This window comes from Salvelinus sp. IW2-2015, linkage group LG33, assembly GCF_002910315.2.
Source record: "Salvelinus sp. IW2-2015 linkage group LG33, ASM291031v2, whole genome shotgun sequence".
Taxonomy (NCBI): domain Eukaryota; kingdom Metazoa; phylum Chordata; class Actinopteri; order Salmoniformes; family Salmonidae; genus Salvelinus; species Salvelinus sp. IW2-2015.
The window spans coordinates 16610726-16632140 of record NC_036872.1 but is presented as its reverse complement, the minus strand read 5'-3'; the positions used below and the strand labels follow the sequence as shown (position 1 = coordinate 16632140).

The 21415-nt window shown below is 41.1% G+C and overlaps 1 protein-coding gene across 3 annotated transcripts; it reads right to left on the bottom strand.

Moving 5' to 3' along the window:
* Positions 1-730: 730 nt before the first annotated feature.
* On the bottom strand, positions 731-21413 carry ankrd39 (ankyrin repeat domain 39). 3 transcript variants are annotated; one of them, XM_023978878.2, is made up of 5 exons: positions 21331-21413; positions 20664-20791; positions 20456-20559; positions 20140-20343; positions 17560-18753 (listed from the first exon to the last, which is right to left on the bottom strand). In XM_023978878.2, exons 2-5 carry the CDS (start codon positions 20761-20763, stop codon positions 18607-18609), a joined length of 555 nt encoding a protein of 184 aa, XP_023834646.1. In that variant the 5' UTR covers positions 20764-20791; positions 21331-21413; the 3' UTR covers positions 17560-18606. The 3 variants fall into 3 exon arrangements, with proteins under 3 accessions (XP_023834648.1, XP_023834646.1, XP_023834647.1); XM_023978879.2 differs by lacking the exon at positions 21331-21413 and adding an exon at positions 21141-21242; XM_023978880.2 differs by lacking the exons at positions 17560-18753; positions 21331-21413 and adding an exon at positions 731-1436 and having other exon boundaries at positions 20664-21263.
* Positions 21414-21415: the final 2 nt, after the last annotated feature.

Here is a 21415-nt window from a genome sequence, read left to right as displayed (position 1 = left end):
AATGTAATTTAATGTAATTTTATCTGTGGCCAGACCTTGAGCCTTCTTGGATGGGCACTTCTAATGTAACTCTATGGCAGTACTCAAGGGGCTTGAATTTTCGAGCTCACACTGTAGATTTTGTGGTGACGTAGTGTCCCCATGAGTGACAGAACACTGAGCCAATCACGGCGCAACTAGAGAACATTATCAACCCCTACGCTCTGTATTTTCTGCTAGCTGCCCCACCACGACAGAAAGCACTGAGCTAGGCTGAAACACCTGCATTTTGGAGCTGCCTTACTCAAGAAAACAAAAAAGAGACCATGTTTGTATACAGCTTTATTAACTCAATGTTTTTTTTTACATTGTTTGCAAACTGATATGTGACACGTATAAATGACAAAATAACATGCAAAACAGGCAACAACAAAAATATAGATATATTTCTTTCTATAGCTAAACAGGTGGGGCTCAAAACAGGTGGAGCTCTGCACCTGCCCTGAATGACGGGTCGCCACTGGGTATGACTGAGGGGCAAGCCATTTAGTAGTGTCTATTAATCACATGATTATGAAGGAATAAATGTACAAAAGCGTGTATTCTTATTTTAAATGCATGTAGTTCTGTCCTTGTGATGTACTTGTCTATTAATGTGATGTATTATGTCATGTTTTATGTCTGCGTGAACCCCAGGAAGAGTAGCTGCTGCTTTAGCAGTAGCTAAAGGGGATCCTAATTAATACATTTCTTTTTAAGGCGGAACCACTGAAATCCACCTTTAGATGACTGACGGGAATTTGTGTCTCTTCCTTATTGCCAATACATTCTAAAGGGCTGGTTAAAAATGCTCCTCTACTAAAGTCACTCCCTGCTGTAAAACTTTGAGGATGCTAGTGTCCCATGGTCAACAGTTGCAAATTCAAGTATTTATGGCAGGGTCTGACAATATGAACAACTTTAGCTTTGTTTTGGGCCTCATGTCAAAGCGCGTTTGACACTTCTGTTTTAACACCCTAGATAGTGACAGTGCTGATTGAGAGGGGCAGCAGCCCCTGGATCCGAGTCTGTGCAGCCTTCCGTTACCATCTAACCTGGACAGTGGGAGAGTAAGATTTCCAATATCACTTCAATCATCAGGCTGCTATAAAGCAGGAGTGGAGTTGAATTAGATTAAGTTGGATCTCTGAGGAGTAGCCCCCTGAGATTTGATTATGACCCCCCTCCCTCATTCCAGGTTACATTTGATAATATTGGGCAGTCTTCTATGCCAGTGTCTGGAAGTCCACTCCCTTTTAGATGTGTTCCCATCTGCCAGCCATTTAGCTGATTACTTCAGGCTCAACCAGCCAGGCCCTGCTCTCTGGTCCTGCAGCTGGGAGACCAGGGAATGGCTCCTGTGTAGAGAACAGGTGGAAGGAGAGCTTTTCCAGCAGCCAAGATGACAGCGACCAGACCTGTGTAGGTCAAACACACAAAAGGAACTCTCAGCAGGGCCGGATTAAGAAATCATAGGTCTCGGGGCTTTTTTTTCTGGCACAGTGTTAGTCTAAGATAGTCTAAAATCCAGCAAAACTAATCAAATTGTAACGTTTCCGGGACTAAATGTATTTAACATGGTAAACACAGTTCAGTTCATGTATCAAAACATTATTTCTTATAGTGCGATAACATTAATTCAGACCCAGTTTTGATTGACTCAACTTTACCAGAGGTGTACAGCCTTCAGCTCCGTTTATGTCCTTCCCTGTTTTCCAAAGTTTACAGAAGGCAAGAGGGAGAAAACATGCTCTACACATATGCACACAATCCACTCTTTCTGCTCCTCTGGCCACAGTAGGCCCTGTTTAAAATGTAGCTCCTGCACAAAAGTTCTCCAACACCAGCGTTTTCAGACCACCTATTTCTGAGGGGAAAAACATCCAGTCCTGGCTTAACTTGATTTCATTATTGAGGAAGTGGGTTCTCGGGCCAATGGAAGTTTCATTGCTTTCCCAAAAATCCCACGAAATTGAGCAGTATACATTTACTCGTCTTGTGGAGTCCTCCTCTAGTTTTCACACAGGGAGAATATAGTTTCAAAGAGAGAGAGAGAGAGAGAGAGAGACAGAGAGAACGAGGAGAGAGAGAGAGAGAGAGAGAGAGAAGAGAGAGACAGAGAGAGAACGAGAGGAGAGAGAGAGAGAAGAGAGGACGAGAGAGAGAGGAGAGGAGAGAAGGAGAGAGAGAGAGAGAGAGAAACATTATTTTTCAGTGAATCATTCATATTGTTTACACTTTCAGGTATGCAGATGTATACACAAATAATCAAAATGTGGGATTTGGGAAAATCAATCCATTCTTCGACTGTATAATAACATTGTGAATGAGATGAGTCGACGCTATCTGTAAAAGTCTTTGAAACATTGAGAAATGCGTATACAGTGAGGGAAAAAAGTATTTGATCCCCTGCTGATTTTGTTCGTTTGCCCACTGACAATGAAATGATCAGTCTGTAATTTTAATGGTAGGTTTATTTGAACAGTGAGAGACAGAATATCAACAAAAAAATCCAGAAAAACGCATGTCAAAAATGTTATAAATTGATTTGCATTTTTATTGAGGGAAATAAGTATTTGACCCCTCTGCAAAACATGACTTAGTACTTGGTGGCAAAACCCTTGTTGGCAATCACAGAGGTCAGATGTTTCTGTAGTTGGCCACCAGGTTTGCACACATCTCAGGAGGGATTTTGTCCCACTCCTCTTTGCAGATCTCCTTCAAGTCATTAAGGTTTCGAGGCTGACGTTTGGCAACTCGAACCTTCATCTCCCTCCACAGATTTTCTATGGGATTAAGGTCTGGAGACTGGCTAGGCCACTCCAGGACCTTAATGTGCTTTTTTGAGCCACTCCTTTGTTGCCTTGGCCGTGTGTTTGGGTCATTGTCATGCTGGAATACCCATCCACGACCCATTTCAATACCCTGGCTGAGGGAAGGAGGTTTTCACCCAAGATTTGACGGTACATGGCCCCGTCCATCGTCCCTTTGATGCGGTGAAGTTGTCCTGTCCCCTTAGCAGAAAAACACCCCCAAAGCATAATGTTTCCACCTCCATGTTTGACGGTGGGGATGGTTTCTTGGGGTCATAGGCAGCATTCCTCCTCCTCCAAACACGGCAAGTTGAGTTGATGCCAAAGAACTCCATTTTGGTCTCATCTGACCACAACACGTTCACCCAGTTGTCCTCTGACAAACTTCAGACGTGCATGTATATGTGCTTTCTTGAGGAGGGGACCTTGCGGGCGCTGCAGGATTTCAGTCCTTCACGGCGTAGTGTGTTACCAATTGTTTTCTTGGTGACTATGGTCCCAGCTGCCTTGAGATCATTGACAAGATCCTCCTGTGTAGTTCTGGGCTGATTCCTCACCGTTCTCATGATCATTGCAACTCCACGAGGTGAGATCTTACATGGAGCCCCAGGCCGAGGGAGATTGACAGTTCTTTTGTGTTTCTTCCATTTGCGAATAATCGCACCAACTGTTGTCACCTTCTCACCAAGCTGCTTGGCAATGGTCTTGTAGCCCATTCCAGCCTTGTGTAGATCTACAATCTTGTCCCTGGCATCCTTGGAGAGCTCTTTGGTCTTGGCCATGGTGGAGAGTTTGGAATCTGATTGATTGATTGCTTCTGTGGACAGGTYTCTTTTATACAGGTAAGAAACTGAGATTAGGAGCACTCCCTTTAAGAGTGTGCTCCTAATCTCAGCTCGTTACCTGTATGAAAGACACCTGGGAGCCAGAAATCTTTCTGATTGAGAGGGGGTCAAATACTTATTTCCCTCATTAAAATGCAAATCAATTTATAACATTTTTGACATGCGTTTTTCTGGATATTTTTGTTGTTATTCTGTCTCTCACTGTTCAAATAAACCTACCATTAAAATTATAGACTGATCATTTCTTTGTCAGTGGGCAAACGTACAAAATCAGCAGGGGATCAAATACTTTTTTCCCTCACTGTATAACGCAATGGAAGTTCAAATGTAGCGCAAACTACATTTTGATCTGTGTTTGTTAAGTACATATAACGTGGGTAGCAAAGTTGCATTGTTGTTCAGCAATATGTTGATTAACACAGTTCAAGAGCAGATTTGTCCCAATTACAATTGCTCGCTCTATGATGTGCTTCTCACATAAAAGTGTAAGCAATTCTCCAATTCAAGCCGACACATGAAAACATATCAAAAAGGAATGAAAAAGCCCTTTAACATTCCTTCATTTCCCCCAATGCCACATAAGGTTTTCATTAGCTCGCTCATTGGCAAACCAGAGACGGCATAAACGTTTTAGAGTGATTGTTTGTCTTTCACAAAATCTGGCAAAGATACAATCAGATAGGCTGCCATGATTAACTATGATTATCTGTGTGCCATCTGAAATGAATCAGCTCACTTACGTTGCATATTATTCTTTATTTTCCATGGTACCCTCAAAACATTGCAATAGCCATTTCCCCCCCAAATATCTTCCCATATCCTCCAATGGCCAAATAACTTGACGTAGCAGGCGTAAACGAAACGCCTGAAACTAGATCCCCTACATACTGGTCTTAATGAAAAGATAAATAACTGTCGGGGGAGGTTCTCTTCTGTACTGTTCAACCAATCCAGTAAATGTGGAGGAGTTAAGATGGAGTGTCACCTTGTTAACGTCCAAAGTGGAAGTCGTGTCACAGGCTCTTTCCATTTGACCTGAAAACCGAAATATCCGGTTGTTAGGGACTCGGCAGAGGCTAACAGCCAAAGGACATCCCAACTCTGTGCATCACAGCAACACAAGGTATTATCACATGTACTGTATGCTGAAGTCACATTCACAACACAATGTGGAAGGACATTCTTGTCACTGAGGGTTAACGGCTCACTTGGCCTGGTTAGCCAGCATGACATTCACCCCCTCTCTCTCCACTAGTGCAGCGTGGCGTCAGCTGCAATGAGCTCCAGATGTGGCCTGGCACCCCTCCAGTTACGGCACTGGATGTGGTTTGAAGAGCGCAATGGAAATGGCCCACCAGCAGGGCCCAATGAAAGAGCCTCTTCACACTTACTACTTTTCATAAAAATACCATGGGCTGCACATTTTACTCAAATGTAAACTTGTGTACTTGCTATGTCTCGACAGTTGCCCCCCTTGAAGCAGGGCGGTGTAAACAGAATTGTCTCATTGAGCCAACACTCCTACAGTATAAATGTTAATAGCAAAGCAATGTTTTTGTAACAGCTGAAATGTATAGACATCTAATATTTGAGACTTGTTTTATTCAGTGGCGTAGCGCAGTAAAGTCGTGTACTTGCTATGTCTCGACAGTTGCCCCCCTTAAAGCAGGGCGGTGTAAACATAATTGTCTCATTGAGCCCCCCACAAGGTTCGAGCAAGGGCCACAACAACCATTTTTATAGATTWTTCTTTTTTGGGGGGGGGGGGGGATGTTCTTATTTTTTACTATGGGGCAGAGAGAAAAATCGGCAGTTCCCTTTCAGTCGGTCACTCGGTATAACATACTACGGGAAGTCAACGACCAAAAAACGCCCAACGGGTCAATGAATGCAGAGCGTGCCCTCGGAAGCCCTGCCTTCCTGGCTTGAACACCAGGGCTCACATTAATTTCCTAAATTCTTCGCTCTTCAGCCTGCCTGAAGAAGAATGTGTCACGCAAAGTGTCACACAAAGCCTACCGGATTTGGCTCTGACTTAGGTGTCTGTTAGTGGGGAGAGAGTACTCGTCCCCCTAGATGTAGCGAGATTTGGGTCTTGGTATCGGTTTTTGTGTTTTCTAAAAGCTAACTACTTTCTGCTCTGTTTGTGTAGCTAATGCTTACTTGCTTGGGTAGAATTGCTTGGGTAGCAATTGTGTTATTGACTGTACTCTTGTTTATTCCATGTGTAACTCTGTGTTGTTGTTTGTGTGGCACTGCTTTGCTTTATCTTGGCCAGGTCGCAGTTGTAAATGAGAACTTGTTCTCAACTAGCTTACCTGGTTAAATAAAGGTAAAATAAAATAAAACATTTATTAAATTTGTGTTGGGTAAAAGCCAACCACTTCTGCTCTGCTTGTGCTTCCCTGCTTGAGTTAGATGGCTAGTGGTAAGAGTAAGCTCTAAACGGCTAACCAACCGTATTTGAACCTCCGACCATGCCCTAAGGGGTTCCCATGGGCCAGGTGATCACGACAGATGCATCTTCACTGGGATGGGGAGTGCTGTGTGTGGGATACAGGGAACGACAGTGCTAAGGTTGCTGCATATCGATTACCTGGAGCTACTGGCTGTTTTGCTGGCGCTGAGGCGTTTTCTTCCCATATTGGAGGGCTAGCATGTGTTGGTAAGGTCTGACAACAGGATGTCGGTGGTGTACATCAGGCAGGGGGAGACGTGGTCTCTATCTCTACTGAACCTTGTCCTTCATCGTGTGCATTTTCTGTTGCAGAATCTGTGGGTTTGGCACCTGAAAGGCTAACATTGACAGTTAGCGGTTTACCCTCGAATATGACTATGACTATACAGTCAGTGCGAGCGACCTCTATGAGGGGGTTGAATACATATAAGTGACGCGTTTGAGGGTTGGTGTCAGATTAAAGGAGCTTCTCCTTTTCAGAGATCTTTGGAGGACTACTTTGATGTTCTTGCAAGAGCTTTTTGAGCTTGGCTTTTCTTTTTTTACATTGAAGTTTATGTGGCAGCCATATCGCTGTGTCACATAGGGATTGATGGCTCTACCCCGGGGTCTCATCCTCTGGTGGTGCGGTTCCTGAAGGCTTGCGTCGGCTCAGAACAGTGTCTAAGCCTATGGTACCGTCCTGGGATCTTGCTTTGGTCCTGGGCTCGATTTCCCAAAAGCATCTTAAGGCTCAGTTCATCATTAGAATCTTCGTAGGAGCATCTTTAAATTTTCAAGCAGTTTCCCAAAACTGTCCATATTAACATTGTAATTGCTTGTAATCTAATGCCTGCCTCAGACCACTCGTAGGACAGATAAGTGCATCATTAGATCACCATTTGCCCTCCTGCGTCACTTTACTTGCAGAAAATCTCTGTTAAATATAGAATGAATATGTTTATTTGTATAGCTGTTTGAAAACTTCTTTGTTGAATATAAATAGACTAAAAAGTTTACAATGTTATAAACAAGCGAAGCAAGGAACATTTATTTATATGAAAACCATATTAACCAAATTATTTAATATCTAGATTAGGCTAAATATTGACATCACTTTCATGTATACTGAATGTACCAAACATTAAGGACACCTGCTCTTTCCATGACAGACTGACCAGGTGAATCCAGGTGAAAGCTATGATCCCTTATATGTTATGTATTGATGTCACAGGTTAAATAAGGATTTTTAAGCCTTGAGACAATTGAGACATGGATTGTGTATGTGTGCCATGAATCCGTAAGACAAAATATTTCAGTGCCTTTGAACGGGGTATGGTAGTAGGTGCCAGGCGCATGGGTTTGTGTCAAGAACTGCAATGCTGCTGGGTTTTTCACGCTCAACAGTTTCCCGTGTGTATCAAGAATGCTCCACCACCCAAACGACATCCAGCCAACAGGACACAACTATGGGAAGCATTGGAGTCAACATGGGCCAGCATCCCTGTGGAACGCTTTCGACACCTTGTAAATTCCCTGCCCCGACAAATTGAGGCTGTTCTGAAGGCAAAAGGTGGGCGGATGCAACTCAATATTAGGAAGGTGTCCTTAATGTTCTCTACACTAAGTGTATGTGCAATAAGTAGACCTACTAGTACTAAGCCATTAGGCTACATCTGAGCTGCTTCAATATTAGTATCTATTAGGCCTTCATCTAAAAGTTCACACATTTCACAGCAGCCTAACCAATAACCTAAAGGTCAACAAATTAGGTCTTTGGCAATGTTGCTTTTAACTTGCTACTTCATGTTGAATTATTTTAATTGTTGAATTATTTAATTGTAGAATATCTGTAGGCTTACTTGAAGCCCAATTCCTGCCTGCCATTAGGCTACAATGATTTGTTGAGCAGTTACAAAAACCTCATGTCATCCTTTTTTTAGGTCACATTGATATTTTCCATAGCGAACGAAGGAAAGTGCGACTGACTTTGGCTTTATTCATTCTTGCTCACAGTTTACACAAACTGAATGCAGAATTTACATAATCAAACATGAAATACAAAATAGCACGAGAAAACCCTTAGAATAAATAACACATGGCAAACATATAATACAAACATTTAAATACACAATAGGCTAAAGAACATTTCTCTTGATGGAAAAACTGTATTTTGTATAAAAAAAATTAACATAAAGATGAATTTGAATAGCCATAAATAATTTAAGAGCTACAGAGCTAACTCTTTATAGCCTATATTCTTTAATAATTTTCAGCAAGGTCCTGCAATGACAGTTTAAGATGCACTATGCAGAAATCGCTCCGCCATTTCCTGGTTGCTAAAATTCTAATAGTTCGCCTAATTTCAGTTTATGTGACAAAACAAACAAGTACAGTGTAGAGAATTATTGTACCATCTAAACTGTTGTAAAAATATATTTTCCATAACCAAAATATTGTATATTCAGCTGTTTGAAGTTGGTGTACAAAGCCGAAAGTAAAAGACGGAAAACTAAACTTAAAAAAGGGAAGTATAGAACTAGCACACATAGAACAGATATACCTCTTCTTAGCCTTGCTTTCAATGAGTATGACATATCTATAACTCACATTTCCATATGCAGCTTTAAAATTCACAAATCTGCCTTGCGGGGGCTTCTGGGGTTTGTGCTGTGCCAGTGGTTTTATTGGGTTTTTACCTGGAATAGCAGGAACTGCCTGTTACATTCTGAAATTGTTGCAGTAGCTGCCGGCAGCACTGAGCCATGTAAAACCATGGAAGTCCATCCCCACCACCAAAACCATGTAAAATGTAGATCATACAAATAGGATATGTTTTTTATTTGTAATATTGTGTGGTGATTTCAGAGGTGGCCCCACAGGTCTTAAGAGTGGTGGGGGGGTATTGTTATCCTGGGGCCCAGAGTTTTTCCTGAGCTGGTAGTAGGCTAACCTAACCAACTCCGGACCCTAGTTGTAGCGTATGACATAGTAATAAATAAGTTGTAAAAAAACAATTATATATGGGCTTTGATATGGACTATGACAGGAGCAGATTATTTTTCATATCAAGTGATATGGTAAAAAAAAAAAATCCTGCAAAACCTCCTGGCCCTAAGGAGAATGATAACATTATAACCCGTTACACAGACAGAGACAACAACTGCGATTGGACAAAAATGTACAACAAAACTAACAGGGCTGAACTCACTGTATGCAGGGTTGGCCTTCGCATCTGTAAAAAAAAAAAAAAACTCTTACAGTATGGCATCACTATTGAGTTTATTAATTCCAGTCAATCATTTTTTTATTAAAAAGGCCTAGGAAGCCTAGCACCCGAAGTGTGAATATAAATCAAACTTGATCACGTTCACATTTTCTCGGAACACAAATAAATTGGCCCTTTTAGGCTATAAATACATAGCTTAAGCTATGAAAACTTGACGTTACATTTCCCCTGGTCCAGATGGGATCAGAGCTCATAGGCTTCTCTAGGCTACCTACAGTTCTGGCCAAAAGTTCTGAGAATGACACAAATATTCATTTCCACAAAGTTTTCTGCTTCAGTGTCTTTAGATATTTTTGTCAGATGTTACTTTGGAATACTGAAGTATAATTACAAGCATTTCATAAGTGTCAAAGGCTTTTATTGACAATTACATGAAGTTGATGCAAGGAGTCAATATTTGCAGTGTTGACTCTTCTTTTACAAGACCTCTGCAATCTGCCCTGGCCTGCTGTCAATTAACTTCTGGGCCACATCCTGAATGATGGCAGCCCATTCTTGCATAATCAATGCTTGGAGTTTTGTTTGTCCACCCGCCTCTTGAGGATTGACCACAAGTTCTCAATGTGATTAAGGTCTTGGGAGATTCCTGGCCATGGACCCAAAATATCAATGTTTTGTTCCTCGAGCCACTTAGTTATCACTTTTGCCTTATGGCACGGTGCTCCATCCTGCTGGAAAAGGCATTGTTCATCACCAAACTGTTCCTGGATGGTTGGGAGAAGTTGCTCTCGGAGGATGTGTTGGTACCATTCTTTATTCATGGCTGTGTTCTTAGGCAAAATTGTGAGTGAGCGTACTCCCTTGGCTGAGAAGCAACCCCACACATGAATGGTCTCAGGATGCTTTACTGTTGACATGACACAGGACTGATGGTAGCGCTCACCTTGTCTTCTCCGAACAAGCTTTTTTCCGGATGCCCCAAACAACCGATAAGGGGATTCATCAGAGAAAATGACTTTACCCCAGTCCTCAGCAGTTCAATCCCTGTACCTTTTGCAGAATATCAGTCTGTCCCTGATGTTTTTCCTGGAGAGAAGTGGCTTCTTTGCTGCCCTTCTTGACACCAGGCCATCCTCCAAAAGTCTTCGCATCACTGTGCGTGCAGATGCACTCACACCTGCCTGCTGCCATTCCTGAGCAAGCTCTGTACTGGTGGTGCCCCGATCCCGCAGCTGAATCAACTTTAGGAGACGGTCCTGGCGCTTGCTGGATTTTCTTGGGCGCCCTGAAGCCTTCTTCACAACAATTGAACCGCTCTCCTTGAAGTTCTTGATTATCCGATAAATGGTTTGATTTAGGTGCAATCTTACTGGCAGCAATATCCTTGCCTGTGAAGCCCTTTTTGTGCAAAACAATGATGACGGCACGTGTTTACTTGCAGGTAACAACGGTTGACAGAGGAAAAACAATGATTCCAAGCACCACCCTCTTTTTGAAGCGTCCAGTCTGTTATTCGAACTCAATCAGCATGACAGAGTGATCTCCAGCCTTGTCCTCGTCAACACTCACACCTGTGTTAACGAGAGAATCACTGATATGATGTCAGCTGGTCCTTTTGTGGCAGGGCTGAAATGCAGTGGAAATGTTTTTTGGGGATTCAGTTCATTTGCATGACAAAGAGGGACTTTGCAATTAATTGCAATTCATCGGATCACTCTTCATAACATTCTGGAGAATATGCAAATTGACATCATACAAACTGAGGCAGCAGACATTGTGAAAATTTATATTTGTGTCATTCTCAAAACTTTTGGCCACGACTGTACAGCTGTGGTTGTTATCAGTAGGCTACAGTTGACAAATCATGAGGCATTTTACTTTTTTTGGTGGCAGGTATGAGCTTTCATATAAAACATATTGCGGTAAATTCTATTATACCTACGTTTTCAGTTGCAATTTGCTGTTACCACATGCAATGATTTGCATGATATTTATAAAGATGAAGCCTGGTTATTTGCAGTGTTGTAAAGTAGGCCTACTGTGCTTTTATATTTGTGTGAGAGGGTTAACCATTCATTTTTGATAGGCAAATGTTACTTGATGAAGACATGCTGTTATAGCAACACTGTGCTTTGATCTTGAAGCTAAAATGTTATGTGTAGCCTACAGACAAGAAAATAAACCCCTATATTTGTCTGCACACACAGCACCAGTAAAACAGTTTGGACACACCTACTCATTCAAGGGTTTTTCTTTATTTTTACTATTTTCTACATTGTAGAATAATAGTGAAGAAATCACAACTATGAAATAACACATATGGGATCATGTAGTAACTAAAAAAGTGTAAAACAAATCAAAATATATTTTATATTTGAGATTCTTCAAAGCAGCCACACTTTGCACACTCTTGGCATTCTCTCAACCAGCTTCATGAGGTAGTCACCAGGAATGCATTTCAATTAACAGATGTGCCTTGTAAAAAGCTATTTGAGGAATTTCTTTCCTTCTTAACTTCTTTGGGGTAGGGGGCAGTATTTTCACGTCCGGATGAAAAGCATGCCCAGTGTAAACGGCCTGCTACAAAGCCATAAAAGCTAGAATATGCATATTATTTGTAGATTTGGATAGAAAACACGCTGAAGTTTCTAAAACTGTTTGAATGATGTCTGTGAGTATAACAGAACTCATCAGGCAGGCAAAAACCTGAGAAAAAAATCCAACCAGGAAGTGAGAAATCTGAGGTTGGTCGATTTTCAACTCAGCTCCTATTGAAGATACAGTGGGATATTGGTAATGTTGCACTTCCTAAGGCTTCCACTAGATGTCAACAGTCGTTAGAACCTTGTCTGATGCCTCTACTGTTTAGTGGGGCCGAAGGAGAGAGGATTGAGTCAGGTCTGCCATGACCTGAACATGCTCTGACCATGCGCGTTCACGTGAGAGCGAGCTCTGTTCCATCGCAATTCTGACGACACAGGAATACTCCGGTTGAAACATTATTGAAGAATTGTTAAAAACATCCTAAATATTGATTCAATACTTCGTTTGTCATGTTTTTACGGACTGTAATATAACTTTTTTAATTTTTTGTCCGTACTTTCCGCTGGACCTGCCCGCCGTCGTGAGTTTGGAAAGTGTACTGAACGCTAGAACAACAAGGAGGAATTTGGACATAAATGACGGACATTATCGAACAAAACGAACATTTATTGTGGAACTGGGATTCCTGGGAGTGCATTCTGATGAACATCATCAAAGGTAAGTGAATGTTTATATTGTTACTTCTGACTTCTGTTGACTGCATAATATGGCGGCTATATTTGTGTCTTGATTGGGCCCTGAGCGCCGACTCAGATTATTGCATGGTTTGCTTTTTCCGTAAAGCTTTTTTGAAATCTGACACAGCGGTTGCATTAACTTCTCTAGGATAGGGGGCAGCATTTTCACGTTTGGATGAAAAGCATACCCAAATTCAACTGCCAGCTACTCATCCCCAGAAGATAAGATATGCATATTATTAGTATTATTGGATAGAAACACTCTGAAGTTTCTAAAACTGTTTGAATGATGTCTGTGAGTATAACAGAACTTATTTAGCAGTCGAAACCCCGAGGACAAACCATTCAGATTTTGTTTTTTTGAGGTCACTCTTTTCTCAATGGGTTTTCATTGGGAATACAGATTTCTAATTGACCTTCTTGCAGTTCCTACCGCTTCCACTGGATGTCAACAGTCTTTAGAAATTGGTTGAGGTTTTTTCCTTTGTGTAATGAAGAAGTACGGCCATCTTGAACGAGGGTCACTGGAAGTGTCCTGTTAGTTAGAGGCGCGTGACCAGAAAGCTAGCTACAGTTTGTTTTAATCCTGTATTGAACACATATCATCCCGTCTTCAATTCTATCGATTATGTACGTTAAACAATACCTAAAGTTGTATTACAAAAGTAGATTGAAATGTTTTGGCAAAGTTTACAGGTAACTTTGAGATATTTTGTAGTCACGTTTCACAAGTTGGAACCAGTGTTTTTCTGGATCAAACGCGCCAAATAAATGGACATTTTGGATATATATCGATGGAATTAATCGAACAAAAGGACCATTTGTGATGTTTAWGGGACYTATTGGAGTGCCAACAARAGAAGCTCGTCAAAGGTAAGGCATGAATTATATTTTTATTTCTGCGTTTTGTGTCGCGCCTGCAGGGTTGAAATATGCTTCTCTCTCTTTGTTTACTATGGTGCTAACTCAGATAATAGCATCGTTTGCTTTCGCAGAAAAGCCCATTTGAATTCTAAAATGTTGGCTGGATTCACAACCAGTGTAGCTTTAATTTGGTATCTTTCATGTGTGATTTAATGAAAGTTTGATTTTTATAGTAATTTATTTGAATTTGGCGCTCTGCATTTTTACTGGCTTTTGGCCAAGTTAGGACGTTAGCGTCCCACATATCCCAGAGAAGTTAAGGAGAAGTGCATCTAAAATTCCATGCATAACTGTTGTATCTTTAAGCAATGTTTATTATGATTATTCCTGTAAATTGATGTGGCTCTCTGCAAAATCAAAGGATGTTTTGTGACTTCTGAATGTAAGGTGCCAATGTAAACTCCGATTTTTGGATATAAATATGAACTTTACCGAACAAAACATACATGTATTGTGTAACATGAAGTCCTATGAGTGTCATCTGATGAAGACCATCAAAGGTTAGTGATTAATTTGATATATATTTCTTATTTTTGTGAATCCTCTCTTTGGCTGGAAAAATGGCTGTGTTATTCTGTGAATAGGCACTCACCTAACATAATCGTTTGGTTTGCTTTCGTCGTAAAGCTTTTTTGAAATCGGACACTGTGGCTGAATTTACAACAAGTGTATCTTTAAAATGGTGTAAAATACATGTATGTTGAGGAATTTTAATTATGGGATTTCTGTTGTTTTGAATTTTGCGACCTGCACTTTCACTGGCTGTTAAAGAGGTGGGATGCTAACGTCTCACGTACCCTAGAGAGGTTAATGCGTGTCACGCCCTGGCCTTAGTTATCTTTGTTTTCTTTATTATTTTAGTTAGGTCAGGGTGTGACATGGGGGATGTTTGTGTGTTTTTGTCTAGTCTAGGGTGTTTGTATTGTCTAGGGGGTTTTGTAGAGTTCATGGGGTTGTGTTCAGTGTAGGTGTTTATGTAAGTCTATGGTTGCCTGGATTGGTTCTCAATTAGAGACAGCTGTCTATCGTTGTCTCTGATTGGGAGCCATATTTTAGGCAGCCATAGGCATTAGGTAGGTTGTGGGTAATTGTCTAAGTGTTGACGTTAGTTGCTTGTATCTGCACTTTCGTTTGATAGCTTCACGGTCATTTGTTGTTTTGTCTAGTTTGTATTAGTGTTCGTTTCTTCTTCTATTAAAAAAGAAGATGTATTTATATCACGCTGCGCCTTGGTCCTCTCTTTCACCTAACGACGATCGTGACAATGCGTTTGTGCCAATCAGTTGTGTTGTGACTTTAGCGGTGGAATACAGAAGATAGCCCAATTTGGTAAAAGACCAAGTCAATATTATGTCAAGAAGAGGTCAAATAAGCAAAGGGAAACGAAAGTCGATCATTGCTTTAAAGACATGAAGTTCAGTCAATCCAGAAAATTTCAAGACCTTTGAAAGTTTATTCAAGTGCAGTCGCAAAAACCATAAAGCGCTATGATGAAACTGGCTCTCATGAGGACCGCCACAGGAAAGGAAGAAACAGAGTTCTCTGCTGCAGAGGAAACGTTCATTAGAGTTAACTGCACCTCAGATTGAAGCCCAAACAAATGCATCACAGAGTTCAAATAACAGAAACGTCAACATCAACCTTTCAGAGGAGACTGCGCGAATCATTCCTTCATGGTCTAATTGCTGCAAAGAAGCCACTACTAAAGGACACCAGTAAGAAGAAGAGACTTGCTTGGGCCAGGAAACACGAGCAATGGACATTAGACCGGTGGAAATCTGTCCTTTGGTCTGATCAGTCCAAATTTGATATTTTTGGTTCCAACCGCCGTGCCTTTGTGAAACAGAGTAGGTGAACGGATGATCTCCACGTGTGGTTCCCATCGTGAAGCATGGAGGAGGTGTGAAGTTCCTTTGCTGGTCTGGGATTTATATAGAATTCAAGGCACACCAGCATGGCTACCACAGCATTCTGCAGTGATACGCCATCCCATCTGGTTTAAGCTTAGTGGGACTATCATTTATTTTTTTCAACAGGACAATGACCCAACACACCTCCAGGCTGTGTAAGGGCTATTTGACCAAGAAGGAGAATGATGGAGTGCTGCATCTGATGACTTGGCCTCCACAATCACCCGACCTCAACCAAATTGAGATGGTTTGCGATGAGTTGGACCGCAGAGTGAAGGAAAAACAGTGCTCAGCATATGTGGGAACTCCTTCAAGACCATTGGAAAAGCATTCCAGGTGAAACTGGTTGAGAGAATGCCAAGAGTGTGCAAAGCTGTCATCAAGACAAAGGGTGGCTATTTGAAGAATCTCAAATATAAAATACATTTTGATTTGTTTAACACTTTTTTGGTTACCACATGATTCCATTTGTGTTATTTCATAGTTTTGATATCTTCACTATTATTCTACAATGTAGAAAATAGTAAAAATAAAGAAAAACCTTGAATAAGTAGGTGTATCCAAACTTTTGACTAATACTGTATATATGTATATATATACACACTACCGTTCAAAAGTTTGTCCTTGTTTTCCATGAAATCATGCATGAATTTAGTTGCAAAATGAATAGGAAATAGTCAAGATATTGACAAGGTTATAAATAATGATTTTAAAATGAAATAATAATTTTGTCCTTCAAACTTTGCTTCGTCAAATAATCCTCCATTTGCAGCAATTACAGCCTTGCAGACCCTTGGCATTCTAGTTGTCAATTTGTTGAGGTAATCTGAAGAGATTTCACCCCATGCTTCCTGAAGCACGTCCCACAAGTTGAATTGGCTTGATGAGCACTTCTTACGTACCATACGGTCAAGTTGCTCACACAACAGCTCAATAGGGTTGAGATCCGGTGACTGTGCTGGCCACTCCATATAGATAGAATACCAGCTGACTGCTTCTTCCCTAAATAGTTATTGCATAGTTTGGAGCTGTGCTTTGGGTCATTGTCCTGTTGTAGGAGAAAACTGGCTCCAATTAAGCACCGTCCACAGGGTATCGCATGTCGTTGCAAAATGGAGTGATAGCCTTCCTTCTCCAAGATCCACCAAAGCACCCCCAGACCATCACATTGCCTCCACCATGCTTGACAGACGGCGTCAAGCACTCCTCCAGCATCAATTCATTTTTTTTGTGTCTCACAAATGTTCTTTGTGATCCGAACACCTCAAACTTAGATTTGTCTGTCCATAACACTTTTTTTTCTCCAATCTTCCTCTGTCCAGTGTCTGTGTTCTTTTGCCCATCTTAATATTTTATTTTTATTGGCCAGTCTGAGATATGGCTTTTTCTTTGCAACTCTGCCTAAAAGACCAGCATCCCGGAGACGCCTCTTCATTGTTGACGTTGAAATTGGTGATTTGTGGGTATTATTTAATGAAGCTGCCAGTTGAGGACTTGTGAGGCGTCTGCTTCTCAAACTAGACACTCTAATGTACTTGTCCTCTTGCTCAGTTGTGCACCGGGGCCTCCGACTCCTCTTTCTATTCTGGTTAGAGCCAGTTTGCAATGCTCTGTGAAGGGAGTAGTACACAGCGTTTTACGAGATCTTCAGTTTCTTGGCAATTTCTCACATGGAATAGCCTTCATTTCTCAGAACAAGAATAGACTGACGAGTTTCAGTAGGAAGTACTTTATTTCTGGCCGTTTGCGCCTGTAATCGAACACACAAATGCTGATGCTCCAGATACTCAACTAGTCTAAAGGAGGACAGTTTTATTGCTTCTTTAATCAATCAGACAACAGTTTTCAGCTGGGCTAACATAACTGCAAAAGTGTTTTCTAATGATCAATTAGCCTTTTAAAATTATAAACTTGGATTAGCTAACACAACGTGCCATTGGAACACAGGAGTGATGGTTGCTGATAATGGGCCTCCGTACACCAATGTAGATATTCCATTAAAAATCTGTCTTTTCCAGCTACAAAAGTAATCTACAACATTAACAATGTCTACACTGTATTTCTGATCAATTTGATGTTATTTTAATGGACAAAAATTGTGCTTTTCTTAAAATAAAAAACAAGGACATTTCTAAGTGACCCCAAACTTTTGAACTGTAGTGTATATACGTTTTATTGTCACATACACTGGATAGGTGCAGTGAAATGTGTAGTTAAGATTTTAATAATATAAAGAGTGTTTTATTCAGTTTAATGAATGTTAACAAGAGAGAGACAGCAAATATTTTAACTCCAAACCATATATTTACCTAATTATTGAAAGGCAAGGATGTTGGCCAAGTAGCTACTCTCAAGTCCAGACATAAGATGGAATTTTTCCCTCTCATATCCATAACCAAACATAGAAACAATAAATCCATTCATTTACACATTATACAAGTCTTAGACATCATAACTGATCAGACAAAATTAGAGATTTTTCATAATATAATGTATGTGGTCAAACTAAAGCCAACTCATTTGCTTGATTAATCCTATTTTTGTTGAGGCTGGTGCTATTTCCTTTGTCCAAGGAAAATCCATAGGCTGCAGAATTACTTCCTCCCCACAACACACATTTCAGTCTCACACCATATGGAATGCCCTCCCACCATATGGAAAGCCTCTTCAGTTCCACAACGTTCTATGAAAAAACAGTAGAACATGAAGCAAACTACTGCCAGATTCATTTTTTACCCCGTCATCAGTTTTTCAGTACATCTTTTTCACAGACGTGCACTTGCTCTATGGCTCAAAGCAGCTAGTACAGACAAACAGGCGCGTGCTACTGCAGTTATCCAAGGGCCATCCAGACCTAACAAATTCAGGGCCAGGATGTCAGGATCAGCATGCCATGCATTTTGTGAGTGTGAACATGCAGAAACAGCTAGTTGACAAAGTAAACCAATTGCTGGTAGACTTGCTCCCCCTGCTGGTTGAGAAAGAACTACACCAGATAACATCAATCCCTTACCAGCCAGTTTAGGTGGGGACCTTAAGAAAACAAACACAAAACAGCTGAACTCAAGTGACTGCCTCACTGATAAGCTTCTAGTTAACCAGATAAGTAATGTGTTGTGTTGACTTTGGTTAAGCTGGGTGTCCCTGTGTTATTGTGGGGGTTCCAGGAGCTCCTTCAGATGTCCATCTGGTGCTAGCTGGTAAGGTACCTGGGACTTCTTGTTTGTGTGGCTCCGGAGGGAGGGACAGCACTGGAGAAGGAGTCTGCAGACATCTTCATGGCTCTGCTCTGCAGCCTGCTCCCTTCGTCAACACACACCATCGTAAGTGATACAACTACAGCAGGGATGGGCAACTTTGATGGGGGTGGGGCCCACAAAAGATCTGAACTCATGATGGGCCGCAGTGGCTCACGGGTCTGTGTTCCCACATCCATAACCCCACATGCAGTCAGAGCCAGCCCCAAGTTACATTTAGTTGGCGAGGAGAGAAAAGAATTGTAGTTTTCCAGCTAATTTCGTGCAATTCTGCATATTTTGACATATTTGCTGTTTTTAATATCATATCTGAGTGACAGTGACAAATAAAATCAATGGAGGCCCCCCCGGCCAGTAATAGCTGGCTAGACTAACTTACCAATCTAAAACATGGGCTAATTGAGTGACTGTCAAGACTAATCTCTCATGGACAGATTCACAACTTTCGCGGGAATTTTACTTCTGGGTAACCGAGATTAGTCAGTGACTGACATAAGAGAAAAACTGCTGATGCACAACCAAATTTGGTCTTCACATCTTATTGGATTTGCAACATTGCGGAACAAATTGTATTTTGTCAACTTAAGTTTATAATTTTTATTTAGAAAATAAAGACGAAATGGCATGTACAAAATGATTGGCACCGCGGGGCTAGTACTTGGTTGCACATCTTTTGGTCAAGATAACTGACAACAAATGCTTCTTGTAGCCATGAAAGAGCTTGCTGCACCGTACTACTGGCAATGTGGGCTACTCTTCAGCAACAAACTGCTCTAATTCTTAAACTAATTCTTAAACTGAATCACATCCATAGGTTTTGGATGTGATTCAGATCTGGACTCTTCGCTGGCCACTCCAGAACAGTCCAACAGTTGGTGGAGGGACCACTCAAACATGGCAGGTAGCCTAGTGGTTAGAGCGTTGGGCCAGTAACCGAAAGGTTGCTAGATCAAATCCACGAGCTAACAAGGTAAAAATCTGTCATTCTGCCCGCAGTTCAACCCACTGTTCCTAGGCCATCATTGTAAATAAGAATTTGTTTTTAACTGACTTGCCTAGTTAAATAAAGGTTCAATAAAAAATAGCTCAGGGGTGCCAATAATTTTGCCCATGCCCAAACTTAAGTTTTAATAAAAAAATTAAATTGTTTCTTCAAATGTTGAAAATCCATTAACAACGTATGGTGACAAAACGTTTTGTTTTTCATTTCAACTTATTTGAGAAGAAATAGGAAATTATTTAAGTAAAGTGCAAGGCTGCCTATATATTTGGCTGCAACTGTATTTATAAAAAAAAAATCGAAGGAAAATTGATCCGTGGGCCACCAGTTGCTCATACCTGAATTACAGTATTGCCTTACAACATAATGCTGCCGTTATTGCTTTTGTATTATTTTCCTTTTATAGCCATTGACTAGTACTGCACCTTATGTAAAGGGGAGGATCCATCACCATCACATAGCTGGGGATCTGCCCCATGGTGAAGCAACAGCTGGACCACGTCAAGCTGTCCACAGTAGGCAGATCGGTGAAGAGGAGTGGCCCCACCTGGCGTCTGAGGGTTGGCACATGCCCCGCTCTCCAGAAGGAACTTACATACAGACTTATGCCCACTGCGGCTGGCATAGTGCTGAAATAAATCACAACCATTCCACATAGTTAGGAGGATCAGTTCAACTCAGCCAAAATGTGTTACCAAATATAGGTGAAATTATATTTTTTGCCTTTGGAGACATCCTCACCAGAGCAGTGTAGTTGGCTGAGTCTCTTAGGTTAGGGTCTGTACCCTTCTTGAGAAGTGATTTGACCCTCTCCAAGTCTCCATCCATTGCAGCAGACCAAATACCTGTAATATCACTCAGACTTCACTCATTACAGCTCCATATCTGTTTTGTGATCCATTTAACCAGGCAAACCGTTCATGAGTATGAAAGTACCAAATATAGCTACCTCTTTCAAAGTCCATTTCATCCAATGTTTGGTGCGCACTGGGGGACGCAAGTTGGTGGGAACAACACCTAACGTTACATTGATGGCCTCCAGACGACATTGCAGTCTTCAGTGCAGTTGTTTATGTTCTTGTAAAAAAAACAACGCATTTGAAAAACAAATGTCTTATTTCTTATGTCTCGATGTCTGCCGAAGTTTGTAATGCTAGCACGAAAATAGAGGAAACGTTGCACTCAGTAGCTGGCTTCCAAGTCCCACTGCTGTACCTTGCTAACGTTAGCTAGCTAATGTTAGCTACAGCTAGCTAGCTCTCATAAGTAGCTAACACAGATGCTAGCGAAAACCGGACGATTGTCTGCAAACGTGTCCATAAAGTAACTGAGCTTGAGTTTAGCTATTTATCTGGACATTCTAGGCTCAAAGCTAATAATCTTGAACAACCACCACAGACTGTACACAAAGACTTGTATAACTAACCCGTGATGAACATGTGTACACAGGAACTCGACATTAAAGCCATGCTGTTAACATTTTCAAAATAAAGGTTTGCTACAAGAGTCAACAACGTAACTCATACTGGCAATCATTTGTTGGCATTTAGTTTTTTGTTTTGTTTTAACTAGGCAAGTCAGTTAAGAACAAATTCTTATTTACAATGATTGCCTACCCGTCATTGTATTTTGACATCGTGTTACACTGCTTTAAAGCCATACAATGTAATATGCGATCTAGCAAAAATTGTCACCCAACAA

Excerpts from the sequence above, each read along its gene's own strand:
- ankrd39 (XM_023978878.2), bottom strand. The coding sequence starts at position 20,763 with ATGTCGTCTGGAGGCCATCAATGTAACGTTAGGTGTTGTTCCCACCAA. Across the intron at positions 20,560-20,663 it reads TGAAATGGACTTTGAAAGAG|GTATTTGGTCTGCTGCAATG; the intron begins GTAGCTATATTT and ends GTGATATTACAG. Across the intron at positions 18,754-20,139 it reads GATCCTCCCCTTTACATAAG|GCTGCAGAGCAGAGCCATGA; the intron begins GTGCAGTACTAG and ends CGAAGGGAGCAG.